Genomic DNA, 18,331 nt, shown 5'->3' on the forward strand with positions numbered 1-18,331 from the left:
CACCCCTCACCCCTTCAGCCCTCACCAAGCCACCCTTCCCCCTTGCTCATCACTGTAACTAAGATGTCATCTTTCCTGATTCATTAGGTATTCCTGATATGTTGCCCTCTAAGCATCAGTAGTATTTTCCCTTTCTTACATCTCTATCATATCATTAAAATGTATGTCTAGTATTTTCCTAAATGTATATATATATATTGCCGTTACAGTTCTGTATATCCCCAGCCTCATACCAATGCGTACCCAGCCTCATACCAATGCGTACCCAGCCCCATACCAATGCGTACCCAGCCCCATACCAATGCGTACCCAGCCCCATACCAATGCGTACCCAGCCCCATACCAATGCGTACCCAGCCCCATACCAATGCGTACCCAGCCCCATACCAATGCGTACCCAGCCCCATACCAATGCGTACCCAGCCCCATACCAATGCGTACCCAGCCCCATGGTCCTTACCTTAGCCGCCAGTGACAAGGCAGCAGACCTAGATCCCAGCCCAACTTCCATTCCCTGTCCGGGTCCGCCTGTCCTTGCCCTTGCCCCAGCCCCTGTTTCCAACCTCCAGCCCAGGCTCATATCCTACCTCTAACCCAATGCATCCCCAAGCCCAATCCCCAGCCCTCTCCCTGGCCTTTGATGTTGTGACATTAAGCTAACGGTAGCTAGCGTTCTTACCACCAGTGCTGTCTAATGGTGGACGGTGGCTAATTACAGTGTCTAATGAAGTGCACGTAGTGGGCACGTCTGGCCGCCTCTCCTCTCCTTCCCCTCGCATTAGGCTTTCATCCATCAGCCCGCTCAACTGATGCCTCTACACCACTGCCTAGACCCACTGCCTAGTGCTAGACACAAACATTTGCACACACGCACACATGCATGCGCACACAAACGCACGTGCGCTGATATAAAGACATAAATACACGCACACACATTTACACACACACACACACACACACACAAACATGACCTGGCACATACACATGCTCTCATATGCACACACTTTCACGAACGCACACACACACACACACACACCGTTGTTAACGTTGCTTCAGTAATTGCTTGTTTTACTCCTCCATCCTTTCTAGTCCCCCTCCTCCAACCCTCCTCCTCTCGCCCCCCCCCTCCCAGCCACACATTTTATTAGGATCATTATTGTGGAGCCAGGCTCCAGGCTTGTGGTAGGACAGGACAGGACAGGACAGGGGGAAAAAATGTTTCATCTGAAGATGATGCTTTGCTGCGGCCTCCTCTTGTTAATTATCCTGGGCGTAATGCATCAACGTGACGTGTGTGATACACGAGCTGTGTTTAAATACCAATGATATTCATTATGAGCCATTAATAAGTAAAATAAAGTAGGCCACTGGTAAGGATGGGGAGGCGGGGAGGGGGCAGTCTGTGTATTGTGTGTCTGTGTGTGTATTGTGTGTGTGTGTGTGTGTGAGCTTTGGGCTGTGTGGTACAACGTATTTTACTATGTACCGGTATTGATTTGAATTTACCTTCTATAACGGTATTTGAATGTTTGTTTTGTTAAATGTGATACGCCATGTGTAATGTTAATTTTTATAGTTTACTTCGCTTCTTGAGTCATCCCTCTCCGCTCTTTCTCTCTATGCGGCTTTCCACACAGACCAAGCCACGCCCCCTGTCACTCAAGGAGCGCATTTGATGTTCCTCAACCACGAGACACTTGCGTTCAGTCTGCATGGTTAATGCAGCACATGCAACAATGTTGATGACAACAATGCTGTTTTCACTTGTCTTCTTAATATAAATCTACTAGCATTCTATAATGACACTATTAGTTTGTGTTTCTTACATCAGCAAACAGGAACTACCTGTTTGCTGATGTAAGAAACACAAACTAATAGTCTTTTCTTAGCAAGTTGGGCCTAAATCTTGTTAGCCGCTAATGTTAATCGCTAGTTAGCTAGCTAGCTAACTAGCGATTATAGGGTCTCCTAGGAAACACTTATCAACACTTTGGTTCCTACCCTGTCACAATAAGTCCTCCCTGGCATTTTAATTTGTTGTCAGAATAGCGAAATACCCATTGAAATCACTTGTATGTGTTGCCACCCTTGGCTCACGCACTACTCATAAAGCACATTTTTAAAGTAAACTTTTATTATTAAAAAACATAATACCGTCAAATACTGTCTTATTGTCCAATTTCTTTTAAATACCATGATATGATATTTTGGCCATATCGTCCAGCCCAAGTGTGAGCGTGCGTGTGTGAGACGGTGCCTCTGTCCCGTCCATCCCCATCCGACCCCGTCCCCAATCCTCTCTCCAGCCTCTCCATGTACATTAGCATCCAGGCAGACGAAAGAGGGCTAATTCACCATAACGGTTTTACTGCGGCGTAAAACTCCCCGACTCCTTCATTTGCAGTGTAATAAAGCATTCCCCTGACATGCTCCTTCCTTCTCTTCCCCGTATATTTATCAATTAACCCCACACGTTTCTCCATTATGTCAGCATTTCCCCCTCCAGACTTGCATACTGAGTAACCAGGCAGAGACAGGAGACGGGGAGAGGAGAGGAGGAGAGGCCAGAGGCGTTATAGCTGCCTGGTGCTTTAAAAGGGGTCCCTCTCTGACACGGGATGCACTTTTTATACACGCAGTGATCCGCCATCAGCAGCACGTAGTATAGATATCACAGCTTTCACTGTCATATTAAAATGGGTCCATGTAAAAACAGAGCTGACATTGTCAATCTGTGCTGAGAATGTCATCTTCATTTTGATATTTGATCAAAAATCACTACCATATCTACCATTACCAAATGTATTTTTAAGAATGCACTTGTTTCAATTTTGTTGATATTTGAATAGGCCAGATCATCATAATATTAACATATATTTAGGCATGGTGTTTTTGCTGCAATTAAAATGTTTTAATAATTTATAGCCCTTACTCAGCACGTCACGGTAATTTACTAATAGACGCGGAGAAGATTCACCCTCAACATTTATTTTCAAGGTGAAGCATTTTATTTACTGAACAAAAGTATAAACGCAACATGCAACAATTTCAAAGATCTTACTGAGTTACAGTTCATATGAGGAAATCAGTCAAATGAAATAAATGAATTAGGCCCTAATCTATGAATTTTACATGACTGGGAATACAGATATGCAGCTGTTGTTCGATGATAACTTTAATAAATGGGCCTCACTATGGGCCTCAGGATCTCTTCAGGGTACTTCTGTGTATTCAAATTGCCATCGATAAAATGCAATTATGTTTGTTGTCCGTATCTTAAGCCTGCCCATACCATAACCCCGCCGCCACCATGAGGAACTGTTCACAATGTTGACATCAGCAAACAGCTCGCCCACACGACACCATACACGTGGCCTGCGGTTGTCAGGCTGGTTTGATGTACTGCCAAATTCTCGAAAACAATGTTGGAGGCGGCTTATGGTACAGAAATTAACATTCCATTCTCTGGCAAGAGCTCTGGTGGACATTCCTGCAGACAGCATGCCAATTGCTCGCTCTCTCTTGTGTGACAAAACTTCACATTTTATAGCGGCCTTTTATTGTCCCAAGTACAAGGTGCACCTGTGTAATGATCACACGCTGTTTAATCTGCTTCTTGATATGCCACACCTGTCAGGTGGATGAATTATCTTGACAAAGGACAAATGCTCACTAACAGGGATGTAAAGAAGTGGGCTTTTTGTGCATATGGAACATTTCTGGAATCTTTTATTTTCCGCTAATGAAACATGGGACCAACACTTTACGTGTTGCGTTTATGCTTCTGTTCAGTGTACATAAAAGCAATTTACCCCATATTCTATGGAAATCCAAATGGCTACGTATACTATAGTACGAAATACGCAAAACTAGCTGTAGAATAACCAGTGAATTCCTGAATAAAAGCAGGTTGTTGGAGAAGTCATATGCTTGATGTTGGAGGTATATTTAGATATGGGAGATATTTCACCCAGTGTACATGCAAAACAGAGCCATAAGGATAAGACTAGGTGTGTTTTAATTGAGCCAGCAGGCCTGTGAGAGGGGCTATGCTCCAGTGAAGCTTGCAATACTAGCCTGTCTGTATCCCCTCTCCCTGGCCGGCCCTGACACACATTCTGCAGCAGCAGACACATCACCAGAACAGGAACATGACAGCCTTCATATGGACTGTGTCTATGATCAGAGTTCAGCAGGGGAGAGAGAGAGAGAGAGAGAGAGAGAGAGAGAGAGGTAGACACAGAGAGAGAGAGAGAGAATGTAGATGCTGTTTTAGTTATAGACATGCAGGATGTTGTGGACAGGATACACATATGCATACACACACACACACGCACATTAAATACACACGCATGCACACACACACACATATTAAGCAAGTGTATGCAGGTGCACACACACACGTACACACTTCTGAACACTCAAAGAGAAAAGACAGTACATCCATGTCACATTAAACAAAAAACAAACCATGTTTCATGTATTTGCTGCGTTGCTTGCGTATTTGTTCTCTTTTAAAGCACTCATTAATTGTGTCAATTATTTCCTGTGTCATAAGGACACAAGATGAGAGTGTTGCTATCATTGTGGCATTCTATATTTCCCACTTTTAGATATTGCAATGATGTAGTATTATTAGTAATGGGGGAAAAATGTATACAGTTTACATTTCGGGATATTATTTTTGCACCTGCATCAAAACTACAAAGCTTGTTCTCCATCTTCTTTTTAAAAAGGGAGGCAATTTGTTTTCACCACTTTTATTTCCATGACTGATCAACACTCGTTTTCTCATAGCTCTCTCTCTTTTCCTTCTGCAGCAGACATATGGTGAGCAATATGATTGGAACATCGAATCGCAATAAAGTCGCAGTATCAAATCACAATACTGTACATATAGAATTGTGAGAATCATAATGCAGTAAGTATCGTGATCTCCCTGGTAATTCCCAGCCTGGTAAACATTGCTGTTGTTTTAGTGTGTGACCAGAATCCTGTTGGACCTGTGTCTTCCGTATGGTAGAGTGGAATGAGATCTGATCACACACACACACACTTACACACGGCACTAGGGGGGAAGCAATCGCAAACACTTACAGCTGCAAATGGCCATTGTGTCATGCTAAAAGGTGTGTTGACGAATGAGGCCGCTAACCCTGGCTGAGAGAGCCCAGCGTTGGGATTAGATGGAGACGGCTGATCACATCGCCTCCGTTGCCGCCTGCTTTGCATGGGAATTGTGCATATTTAATCTGTGTGTTGCGGACGGGCGGGTAGACAGGCGTGTTGCGCCCAGACCAAGCCGTCTTTCTGTTTCTCATTACAGCGCTAACCGTCTGTCTGCGGAGCTGTCCCTAATAACGCCCCAGCAACCAGCCACACATCACAGAGGGTACACTCTTAGAAAATAGGTTTCCGAAAGGGTTATTCGGCTGTCCCCGTAGGAGAACCTTTTTGGTTCCAGGTGGAACCCTCTGTGTGAAGGGGTCTACAGTACATGGAACTCAAAAGGGTTCTGCGTGGAACCAAAATGGTTCTACCTGGAGCCAAAAAGAGTTCTTCAAAGAGTTCTCTTATGGGGACAGCCTGAAGAGCCCTTTTAGGTTCTAGATAGCACCTTTTTGTTCTAAGAGTGTAGCTTCAGCTTCAGTAGACCAGTAAAGCACGTGTGTCGATGTTGAGATCAGCTGGGATGCTCACATTGGAAAACAGTGTTAATCTAGCCCACACAGCTAACATAAAGAGTGGTCGGATTTTGTGGAGGAATTAGGCTAGTCAAAGAATTAACCAGTGATATCTTTATTAAAACATCAATACCATATTTCATGTGGAGCTAAGTGCGAACAGGCTTTACAATGAGGGAATAGGCTTAATGTGACTGGGATTGTTATTTGCAGTGTGTTTGTAGACATGCGTCTGGGTCTGAGATGGTAACTTAAGTTTAGTATTCTGTTTCAGTCTGCTCATTAATGTGATCGCGTGTCAGTGAACACAACTCTATCAATCCTATCCCTCTCTCTTCCTCCCTCTCTCATCTCGTTCTTATCCGTCTTACACTTCTGTTGGGAGGGGGGGATTACAATTAATGTTCTTTTTTTTCACCCTTCTTCGCCTTCTCCTTCCTCTCCCTTCTTCTTCCTCTCTTCTTCTTCCTCTCTTCTTCTTCTTTCACTTCTTCAGAGGACTTTGTATTCTCATGCATCTCATATATTACGGAATACAAAAAAAAAAAAAAGTTTTTTTTATTTTTATTTTTTACGGAGGCCCCTCGCTGTGCGTGTAATTTCTTGTTTGTGTGGCGCTCCGTCGTGTCGCTCCTCGTCTCGCTCGGCCCTCTGCGAAAGCCTCTGGTGTGGACGAGAGCGAGGGAGAGAGAAAAAAAGAGAGAAAAATACAGGATGATAACAAAGGCAGCTCGGATTTCACAAACGCATATTTCATCAATCATGTGAATGCGTGTGAGTGATTATGCATAGCCGTGGCAGGGTTAGGCCTGATTACCATGCACCATAAAGGCTGCTTTCTTATCTCATACACACTGATTAGTTTCTGTCTGCAGATAGCCTCTACCCTCCTCCACACACACACACACACACACACACACACACACACTTGCTAAAGCCAGTGAAATAGACTCATTTCCCTGAAATGACGTCCCACTCTCCCAGCCTCGGATTAGATAGTTGTAGATCCAGGGAAAGGCCTAATTCAGGTTTAGTTAATCAGGGACTAGGATATGAGATATAGATGAACCTTGGATTACAGCCCTCTGAACTACACACTCTGAGAACTTTGTTAAATGAGCCTTAGCTATATCCAAGGCTAGATTAGCACATGTCCATGATAACCTAATTAAATCAGCCATTTACCTCAAGAGCAACCTTCATCTGGAGCTGGTTGGTTTTGGTAGAACGACCTGTATTTTAGTCATATACACTGAACACATTTGATGGCCACATAGGAACCATTGTCATGCACTGAACTGAACTTGATGATCTGTTTTTCCGTCCAGGCGTTAATTTTGTTTTAAGGCCTCTCAACATTCTGTGGTTGATACGAGTGGTGTGTTGTGTCACGGAGGCCCCTCTTAAAGGAGAAATGTTCTGAGAACGCCCCGTGCGTTATACTCAAAAGAATGTGTCGTCTTTTCTGTATTGTGTCACGTTGGCGTCACAGTGTCCTGGACATGCTTGACAATCAAACAGAGAGAGAAAGAGAGAGAGGGAAAGGGAGAGACAAGAGAGGGATGAAGAGCGAGAGGTTGAGGCAGAATTAGCCATGTATGAAAGGCCTCAGTTCCAGCCTCAACCAGGAAATTAGAAATTACTCTGTCAACTCTCCCTCTCTCTCTCTCCCTCTCTCCCTCTCTCTCTCTCTCTCTCTCTCTCTCTGAGTGGTTGAAGTAAAGTAACTCATTTTGGCTGGGCCGGGGCCGGTGTCGGGGTGTCTGAATGGTAGAAGTGTGCGGGACGCATTAGGACTTGACAGGGCCCTTCGTGAAATAAGTGAAATTAATGGAGCTCTTTTCATGTTGGACAAGGCCGCGGCACCCCTTTCACGCCGCTTACAGTCACCGAAAGTCAATAGTTTTTTATTACTCCTCGGTCGACCTACATTCCACACTACAAGTGCTAGACCCACTAATTGGTTTCAGTTTGTGGAAAGGGAGAGAGAGAGAGAGAGAGAGAGAGAGAGGAAAAAAAAACTTCAACCCAAAGAACACTGAAGCAAATAAATCAATCTCATATTTTTTCCCCTGTCTTTTTTCATTGAGTTGGAGGGAGAGAGGAGGGGGAGCGAGCTAGGGAGGGAGAGAGGAGGGGGAGAGTGAAAGAGAGGATAAATGCTTGGTTAGAGCACTGGTCCCAGGAGGTAACAATATCTCGGGTGTTAATGGAGGGGTCTGGTTAAAGTGCTCTGGACTGATGAGGTGACCTAAACCTATGGGGTTTCCATTCCAGTACGTCAGGGCTTTACCTCAGGCTCAAAAGAACGTAAAGTCCTTTGAAAAACAATAAATAATCATTATTCATCATTTCAAAATATGCTGTTACCATGGTATTAGCATTTAGCCCTCATTAGGCTACACCACGTATCCTATGCCAAACCGAAACAGCACAGAGACATACAGGCAGTGAATGACAAGATGACTGAAATTCCGTCACTTGAAGAGTTGAATCGAAATCCAATTCAGGATAACTGTCATTCATTTTCAATGAACATTTAAGTGTTTTATCCTTGAATTGAGGATGGAATTGACCCCAACCCAGATACAAGTAAAAGCCGTATACTAAAGCCTTTTGTGGTAGTGATTTATCAGCTGTGCTGTGTTCCAGTGTGCGGTCAGTTCTTCTGCTGGACAGACAGACGGTGTCAAGCTAAACTAAACTGAAGTGACAGTGGTTAGCCTCTTCAAGAAATGCCACCACAGCCACAAATTGATATGACACTTTGACCCCCTCCCTCTATGTTTGTGTTGCGTTCCAGGAGCGTTGCTGTGTCTCTCTTCCTGCTTTCACAGCTCTGGTGGTGTGTGTGTGTGTGTGTGTGTGTGTGTGTGTGTGTGTGTGTGTGTGTGTGTGGGATCGGGGTACCCGGGTGCAAAGGAAGCTGTCACACGAAGCTCCAGTCATGGTCCTCTCTGCCTCAGCCTGACAAGTCCCTGCCTACTACCCACTGGTTACCACACCACAGAGAGATGGAGCCACGCACACGCACTGACACACACTCTCCACCGACACACACGCATCCACATGACACATATCTCCACACACACTGACCTGCCGTATTCTGCACTCCATCCACATGGCACATATCTCCACACACACTGACCTGCCATATTCTGCACTCCGTCCACATGGCACATATCTCCACACACACTGACCTTCCGTATTCTGCACTCCATCCACATGGCACATATCTCCACACACACTGACCTGCCGTATTCTGCACTCCATCCACATGGCACATATCTCCACACACACTGACCTTCCGTATTCTGCACTCCATCCACATGGCATATATCTCCACACACACTGACCTGCCGTATTCTGCACTCCATCCACATGGCACATATCTCCACACACACTGACCTGCCGTATTCTGCACTCCATCCACATGACACATATCTCCACACACACTGACCTGCCGTATTCTGCACTCCATCCACATGACACATATCTCCACACACACTGACCTGCCGTATTCTGCACTCCATCCACATGGCACATATCTCCACACACACTGACCTGCCGTATTCTGCACTCCATCCACATGACACATATCTCCACACACACTGACCTGCCGTATTCTGCACTCCATCCACATGACACATATCTCCACACACACTGACCTGCCGTATTCTGCACTCCATCCACATGGCACATATCTCCACACACACTGACCTGCCGTATTCTGCACTCCATCCACACGCACATTAAACACATTAACTCACCATAGTGACACCAACATGGCCACTTTGGTCAGCTTCACACATCACAAGTAACGGGAACAAAATCCACTTAGTAATCTAGTGATTGACCTTTCAGAGCCCTAAGTTAGTCAAAGATCACATCATGCTACTAGCCAAGACTTGGATGGGTTTCTGATCTCTAATGGATTTTGACTGAGAGAGCTGTCTTAGATGTTTTAACTGTATGATCAGTTTGCAGAGGATATGTGTATTTGGTGGTGACAGCATGCGCGCGCGTGTGTGTGTGTGTGCGCGCGTGCACATGTGTGCGCACTGCTCTTCCGTCGTTAGTGTCAGTGTGCGGAGGGGGGCTCCTGTTTACAAGGACAGGCTTGTCCCCGCCCCCCAGGCGTCGGTCGGCATGGCGATGATTGTCATGGCGATGGAGTGTGAGTGACAGGGCGATCACATGTTTACCCCGAGAGCAGGAAGTACACAGCGCCCCAGTCTCTGACATTAGTTTGTCCTTCCTCAACTTCTACTAACTACATATAGAAATAAATAACTAAACCCCTTCCCTCCCTCCCTCCCTCCCTCTCTCTCTCTCTCTCTCTCTCTCTCTCTCTCTCTCTCTCTCTCTCTCTCTCTCCCTCCCTCTCTCCCTCCTTCCCTTAGCGGCCAGCTCTAATTCCGAGGCGCCACTTTGTTCTGGGTTGTGGCCGCTGCCGCGCTGCAAAGGTTGCTGGGTAATCACAGGGCCTGGACGAGGGGTCAGAGTTCACACCAGGTCACTCTCTGGTGTGTGTGGAGGCGGGGGAAGGCATGGACATCAGACCACACACACACACACATGCAGTCACTACACAGGAACTCACATACATATATATATTTATATATACATATACCTACACACACTCTCTCACAGTCACCTACAGACACGTACAACTACACATACACACTTACCTGGTGGTGTGGCGTTCCCTAGCATGTAGGCCAGTTATAAAGTGGGCTCAGGCCCAGCTATAAATACCCCGGCAGCCTTTTCTGCAGCGCAGCAGAAAAGGAGGTCAGGGTTTGAGCGGAGACTCTGCATTCATCATTAGCGGGCTGCCGCTGCCGGTAATTCGCCCGTTACAGCCGTGATTAAGGGCCCGGTTAGTTTCAGCAGCCGCTCCACTCTGCTACCGTTCCTCACCGACCATAGCGCCATCGACCGCCAGAGGTTACGGCCATGTTACGGTTCTGCTCCTACAGGAACACGCGGTCGCATGGTCAGAGAGATGTAGAGAGCAAGAGACTGATTGTATCGGTGTATGTCTGTATATGTGTATGCGTGAGTGTCTGTGTGTGCAGGGTTGGGTTGGGTAGATTACTTTCTAAATGTAATCCATTACAGTTACTAGTTACCTGTCCAAAATCGTAATCAGTAATGTAACTTTTGGATTACCCAAGCTCAGTAACGTAATTGAATTACTTTCAGTAACTTTTAGATGACTTTCCCCTTAAGAGGCATTAGAAGAAGACAAAAATGTATGTTACCAATTGAACAACATCTATTTCAGGATAAATCAATGTGAAAGTTTACATAGCTGGTCATATATGGATGTTACATTTTACTTTATGGGTTGGTTATGTAGGCTTCTTCTAACCCATCGCTTTCTACTACATATAAAGATACAATTAGGCTATATTTGATTTAGATTTATTAGGATCTCCATTAGCCACAGCTAGTCTTACCGGGGTCTGACACATAACGAAAATACATTACAGACAAAAGACTTTATACAATTTATGTACATTTAAAAACATTAACAGGTAGTGTGTGTGTGCGTGCGCGCGTGCGTGCGTACATCTATCAGTTCCACATACATGTCAGTACACACAACAAATAGGTCAGGGGTTGGAGAGTTGTTGTGCCGTGAGGTGTTGCTTTATTTGTTTTTTGAAACCAAGTTTGCTGTTTCCTCATGGCTCTGAATAATACTGTGTTTTCTTGATGCAATCCATTTGGAATTTCCAACAGGTTAATGTTTCTTAAGAAAACAAGAAGCTCTTAACCAAGAGAGACTGGCATGCATAGTATTGATATTAGTCTTCTGATTACAATTTAGAGCAAGACGTGCCGCTCTGTTCTGGGCCAGCTGCAGCTTAACTAGGTCCTTTGCGGCACTTGACCACATGACTGGACAATAATCAAGATAAGATCGAACTAGAGCCTGCAGGACTTGCTTTCTGGAGTGTGGTGTCAAAAAAGCAGAACGTCTCTTTATTACCGACAGACCTCTCCCCATCTTTACAACCGTTCAGTATATTTTGACCATCACAGTTTACAATCTAAGGTAACGCCAAGTCATTTAGTCTCCTCAACTTGTTCAACAGCCACACCATTCATTACCAGATTCAGCTGAGGTCTAGAACTTAGGGAATGATTTATACCAAATACAATGCTCTTAGTTTTAGAGATGTTCAGGACCAGTTTAGTACTGACTGCAGCTCTTTGATTGGGGTTGCAGTGATTTCACTAGCTGTGGTTGAATCATCAGCATACATGGACACACAGGCTGATCTATAACAGTGCAGCTCTCACAATCTTCATGTTGTCAATTTATTTCAACCAGTCATCAGTCAATTGTCTCAGTGCAGTACATGTTGAATGCCCTTCTCTGAAAGTCTGTTGTTCATTTGTTTCTAGATAAATACCATTGCACTGGAATGACTTTGGCTTCCCTCCAGGCCTGAGGACAAATACTTTCTTTACATTCAAAACCAAAGTGTGTCAGATTTCCAGTCATTCCGATTGATTTTATACCCCTTGGTCTTCAAGAACAGAACTTGTAAATTTGGAAATATAGATTATCCAAATTGTTTTACATGAGCATAACCCAAAAGCTAAGAGCGTATCAGCCTCCTCTGTTGTTTATGCTGCTCTCATGGAATGGCATGCTTGAGCACTACATGTAACGAGGGTCGTATAAAGGGGACCAAGGCGCAGCATGTAGAGTGCTCATACTTTACTTTAATGAAAACACTAAACAAAAACAACAAAACGACAGCCAACAGTTCCGTCAGGTATACTTACAAAACGGAAAACAACTACCAACACAGGAAAACAGGCTGCCTAAGTATGGCTTCCAACCAGAGACAACGATAGACAGCTGCCTCTGATTGGAAACCATACCTGGCCAAAACATAGAAAACAAAAACATAGAATGCCCACCCAACTATCACACCCTGACCTAACTAAACAGAGAAAACACAGCTCTCCTAGGTCAGAGCGTGACAGTAGCCCCCCCCAAAGGTGCGGACGGTCCGGGTGGGCATCCATATTTGGCGGCGGCTCTGGTTCCGGGCGTAGCACCCCCCCCCCCCCCCCCCCCCCGCCCACTGATCCCCCCGCTTCTTTGTGTCCGGAGGAACCAGACCGTGGGTCATCGCCGGAGGCTCTGAAACGCCAACCGCCACTGAAGACTCTGAGCTGAAAGCCGCCGCTGAAGACTCTGGGCTGCAGACCACCGTTGCAGACTCTGGGCTGCAGACCGTCAATGAAGACTCGGGGCTGCAGACCGTCTCTGAAGACTCGGGGCTGCAGACCGTCTCTGAAGACTCGGGACTGCAGACCGTCTCTGAAGACTCGGGACTGCAGACCGTCTCTGAAGACTCGGGACTGCAGACCGTCTCTGAAGACTCGGGACTGCAGACCGTCTCTGAAGACTCGGGCTGCAGACCGTCTCTGAAGACTCCAGGTTGCGGACCGTCGCTGAAGGCTCCGGACTGGGGAGCATCGCTGGAGGCTCCGGACTGGGGAGCGTCGCTGGAGGCTCCGTGCTGAGGAGCGTCGCCGGGGGCTCCGTGCTGAGGAGCGTCGCCGGGGGCTCCGTGCTGAGGAGCGTCGCCGGAGGCTCCGTGCTGAGGAGCGTCGCCGGGGGCTCCGTGCTGAGGAGCGTCGCCGGGGGCTCCGGACTGAGGAGCATAGCCGGAGGCTCCGGACTGGGAAGTGTCATTATAGGTTCCGGACTAGTGACCGTTGCTGCTGGCTCCATGCCATGGATCATCTCTACCGGTTCCGCGCCATGGATCATCACTGGAGGCTTCGTACCCTGGATTATCTCTACAGGTGCCGGGCCATGGATTATTCCTACAGGCTTCGTGCCATGGATTATCCCTACAGGCTCCGGACCATTTATAATCCCTACAGGCTTTTTGCCAAGGATTATCTCTTCAAGCTCCAGGCCATGGATTACCTCTGGAGGCTTTGTGCCATGGAATATCCCTACAGGCTCCGGGCCATGGATCATCACTAGAGGCTTCGTGCCATGGATCATCTCTACAGGCTTCAGACCATCGATTATCACTGGAGGCTTTATTCGTGGAGCTGGAACAGGTCTCACCGGACTGGGGAGACGCACTGAGGGCCGAGTGCTCAAAGCAGGCACCGGCCTTACTGGGTTATGGATGCGCACTGGAGGGAGAGTGCGAGGAGCAGGCACAGGACGTACTGGACTATGGAGGGAGAGTGCGAGGAGCAGGCACAGGACTTACTGGACTATGGAGGCGCACTGGAGGGAGAGCGCGAGGAGCAGGCACAGGACGTACTGGGCTATGGAGGCGCACTGGAGGGAGAGCGCGAGGAGCAGGCACAGGACGTACTGGGCTATGGAGGCGCACTGGAGGGAGAGCGCGAGGAGCAGGCACAGGACGTACTGGGCTATGGAGGTGCACTGGAGAGAGAGTGCGAGAGGCAGGCACATGCTCACCACAATAAGCACGGGGAGTTGGCTCAGGTCTCACCCCTGGCCCAGCCAAACTACCCGTGTGCCCCCCCCCCAAATAAAATTTGGGGGCTGCCTCTCGTTCTTCCCCGGTAGGCTCCAATATCTCTCTATTACCTGGCCCCAAGTCCATTTTCTCCTTTCCGTCCACTCCTTATGTGACCAGGTGTCCATTTCTGCCTGGGCACGCCGCTTGATCCAAGCATGGTGGGTAGTTCTGTAACGAGGGTCGTATAAAGGGGACCAAGGCGCAGCGTGTAGAGTGCTTATACTTTACTTTAATGAAAACACTAAACAAAAACAACAAAACGACAGCCAACAGTTCCGTCAGGTATACTTACAAAACGGAAAACAACTACCAACACAGGAAAACAGGCTGCCTAAGTATGGCTTCCAATCAGAGACAACGATAGACAGCTGCCTCTGATTGGAAACCATACCTGGCCAAAACATAGAAAACAAAAACATAGAATGCCCACCCACCTATCACACCCTGACCTAACTAAACAGAGAAAACACAGCTCTCCTAGGTCAGAGCGTGACACTACACTCTTAGAAAAAAGGGTTCCAAAAGGGTTCTTCGGCTGTCCCCATAGGAGAACCCCTTTTTGGTCCCAGGTAGAATCCTTTTTGGGTTCCATATAGAACCCTCTGTGGAAGGGATTCTACCTGAACCAAAAAGGGTTCTTCAGAGGGTTCTCCTATGGGGACAGCTGAAGAACCCTTTGACAGTATGTTCTAGATAGCACCTTCTTTTTCTAAAAGTGTACCGAAAACTGCCGTATGTGAAGAATGCATGTCATATGCTGCATTTACAATAGGCCTATTGTTTACCTTTTTGTTTGGTGACACTTTGTCTCGATAAGCTGTTGAAGTCTAGCAAAAGTGTGCGAGTTTGAGCATGTGTCCGTTAGGCCTATAGAAGAAAAAAAATTATCAGCACGAATGAGATTGAGCAACAAAAGCCCCACTCGTGGCCGTCTTAAATGAAACTTGTTGTTGACATTATGGAGGACAATACCACTGAAGAGTTTAGAAGGGAGGAACTCCCTCAAACATTTATTCCATAGGCTGGGATCTGTACTATGCAGCTGTTGCAAGAGCACATTTTTCACTGGCTGTCCACAGGTCGCAAAAACAATGACAGGCAGCTTAAAATCATTTCAAAGTAATCGTCAAAGTAATCATCTAGTTTTTCAAAAGTATTTGTAATCTGATTACAATATTTGTGCTGGTAACGTAACAGATTCTAGTTATGTTTTTTTTGTAATCTGTTACATTTCACGGATTCCATGGAATCCGTTACTCCCCAACCCTGTATCTGTGTGTGCATGAAGTTATTTTCCTGAGTCTGTGTGTGTAGTTATTGTGTTCTGTGTTGGGTTGTTGGGGTGTTGTAGCAGTACGTCCATGCCCTCTGTGAGAGGCTTGGGGGGCCGATGACAGGCCTGTCACAATCACTCATGAAAAGAGCATTCACTGCCGAAGACACACACACACAGGAACACACACAGGCTTTATGAGGAGAACATGCTCTATGGGGACTTAATGCTTCATTGAATATGTTTCTGAATAATGACAGATTTATGTTATTTCCCACTTTGACATCTCTCATAGCTACTCCTCGATGACGACAGCTAAAACCGGAAGTGAGTAACTTTGTGTGTTTCCTCTCTCTCTCTCTCTCTCTCTCTCTCTCTCTCTCTCTCTCTCTCTCTCTCTCTCTCTAGCCATTCAAGACAGTCTTCACCACTTGTCATGTGTTTGATAAGTTTGGACGCCTCTACTCCAACGCTGGGAAGATTGTATGAAACTATCGTTCAGTAAGAAAACTCAACTCTACATTATCACACTGAGAAGTGTGGACTTGTATTGGTAACCGCATTACTTTGTATCCCTTTTTGTTTGTATGTCTTACTGTATCTGGACGGAAATTCACAAAATGAATTAAATTCACGATCACAAGAAATTTACATAATGTGATGATGAGCATTTTCTTCTACCTATGTTCAAGTTCAACTTAACCTAATGATAGTGTTTCATAATACCATGCATTTTATACACACACACACACACCTCTCTCTTCCAAGAAACGCCTCATTCTGTCAACCGCCATCCCAACACACAAACACACACAGCACATAAAGTCGACTACCTCATCCCTCTACTCATTTTTCCCGTCCTGGAATCAGGCTAATGCGGACGTTTTTCCACAGAGCGGGGCCACACTTGGCGGCCCAAAATAAATGTGCTTTAATTTGAGAGAGTGGAGCAACTCATCTGCCTATAGCTCCCTGATTTCATTTCCACACCTCATACTGAGTGCTTTGTTCTGTCTGGGGCGGGTGTGTGTTGTCTGGTGATGAGTCCAGGGCACCAGTGTGTAATCTGGAGATTCAGTAGAGTGATTGTTGTGCTCTGGCCTAGTCCATCACTTCCCAATAACTCAGCCTGTGCTGACTGTGTGTGTGTGTGTGCATGTGTGTCTTTATATGTGGATGTGCACGCATGTGTGTAGTCCAAGCTTGCTGGTTGGGGGGGGGGGGGGGGGGGGGTCTATTTTCTGTGTGTGTGTGTCAGGGAGGGGGGTGTAGGGATACGGGGTCAGGGGTGTGACAGGGGAGTGACGGGCTGTCTCAGCACACTGCAGCCTCACAGCAGGAGAACGTCAGAGACACACACACACACACACACACACACACACACACACGTTCCTGACACACCTGACCTTCCAGTCCACACACATGCACACACCCTTTCTGCCCACCACCCCACCTGCCTGTCTCAAGCTCACCTGTCGGACACATTCAGTTTCTAAAGTGTTTGTTAAAGTGACACTCCAGAACTTTTGTATAATTTCAGCCGGTAGTTTTAAAAGTGGGTTTGTAAGTGGTTTGTGGTCTGTTAATAATCTGTTGATAATCTGTTGATAATCTGTTGATAATCTGTTGATTGTGGAGTGAGAGAGATGGGTTGAGAAGGGGAGGGGTAAAGAGGGTGAGGAGTGAAAACATCGTTGTCAGGCTGAGACGGGGTGAGGCAACACGATCTCGTAGTTTCCGTATAATGGATGAACGTCTATTTTTTGACTCCTTTAATTCCGTGTGGTTACAGGTTTATAACAGAAACAACTCAAAGGTTAACAGTTTAGGCATCGTTTCAGCGGGGTTAAGGTTAGGGCTATGGTTTGAGGAACGCTTAAAACGAAATCATTTAAAATGACTCGCTCTTACCATCGAGTATCATCAATTATTCTCACGGATTTCTCGAGTATTTGACCCAGATCTGGTTTATAAAGCAGCTAATGGATGGGTGTTGATCAGACAACATTCAGGTCCCAGCGTCTCAGTCTCCATAGAAAGCACTTAGCATGTTTGTGTGGAGCAATGTGAATGACTTTGGACCGTTTTTAAAAGTGTCTCTCTCCTCTTTCTATCTTCTCCTTCCTCTCGCTCTCTCTTTCTCTCTCTCTCTCTCTCTCTCTCTTCTCCTTTCCTTCCTCTCTCTCCCAAGTCCCTCACAGTCCCTTGGGTCTGTGGTAGACTGTGAGGGGAGAGATGGAGCGTTTTGTAATGGTCTCTTAATGGACGTGTAGACAGAAACATTAGGGTGGGTAGTACCAGGCAGCGGGCACAGACGAGCTGGCTGCCAGCTGCCAGACCAGATGTGGGTGAGCTGAGGATCACTCACGCTCTCGTTTGTAATTACATTTCTCATGCAGATACAGCCCAGGCGTCGCGATGCTCTCTCTCTCTCTCTCTCTCTCTCTCGCTCTCTCTATCCTCCTCCGTCGCGTCCCTCTCCTCCTTCCCTCTGTCCTGCTTTCTCTCTGTTCCTTCTCTGTTCCCTCTTTCCTGTGTCATCTCCCCTCCCATCTTCCCTTCTCCCTGTTCCTCTGTTCCCCTTTCTTTGTTTTAGTAACCACTGATCTAATATGAGCCGAATAATCCCAGGGTTCTACTACATAGCTTTCATAGATCCAGTCATGTCATCAGAGATCAGTTCAAGGAAAATAATGGTTGGAAAGTATTTAGGTCTCATGTCATGTTAAAGGTTTCCAGTTGGAGGCGCCATTTCTCACCTGTTCCATTGTGTCTCTGCAAAGGCTTTCAATGCAGCAATTATGATAATGCCCCTTTGTGTGTGTGTG

General features: G+C 46.4%; 1 protein-coding gene across 2 annotated transcripts in view; it reads left to right on the forward strand.

Annotated features, from left to right (window-relative positions):
• The window catches only part of spata17 (spermatogenesis associated 17), a 57,201-nt gene extending 41,047 nt beyond the window's left edge, over positions 1 to 16,154 (forward strand). For both annotated transcript variants that reach the window (XM_029713863.1, XM_029713864.1), the window contains one exon: positions 15,912 to 16,154. In XM_029713863.1, the coding sequence (XP_029569723.1) occupies positions 15,912 to 15,992 (81 nt within the window). In that variant the 3' untranslated portion in view covers positions 15,993 to 16,154. The remainder of the gene's footprint in view (positions 1 to 15,911) is intronic.
• Positions 16,155 to 18,331: the final 2,177 nt, after the last annotated feature.

Source organism: Salmo trutta, chromosome 25 (assembly GCF_901001165.1).
Source record: "Salmo trutta chromosome 25, fSalTru1.1, whole genome shotgun sequence".
In the NCBI taxonomy this organism is placed as follows: Eukaryota; Metazoa; Chordata; class Actinopteri; order Salmoniformes; family Salmonidae; genus Salmo; species Salmo trutta.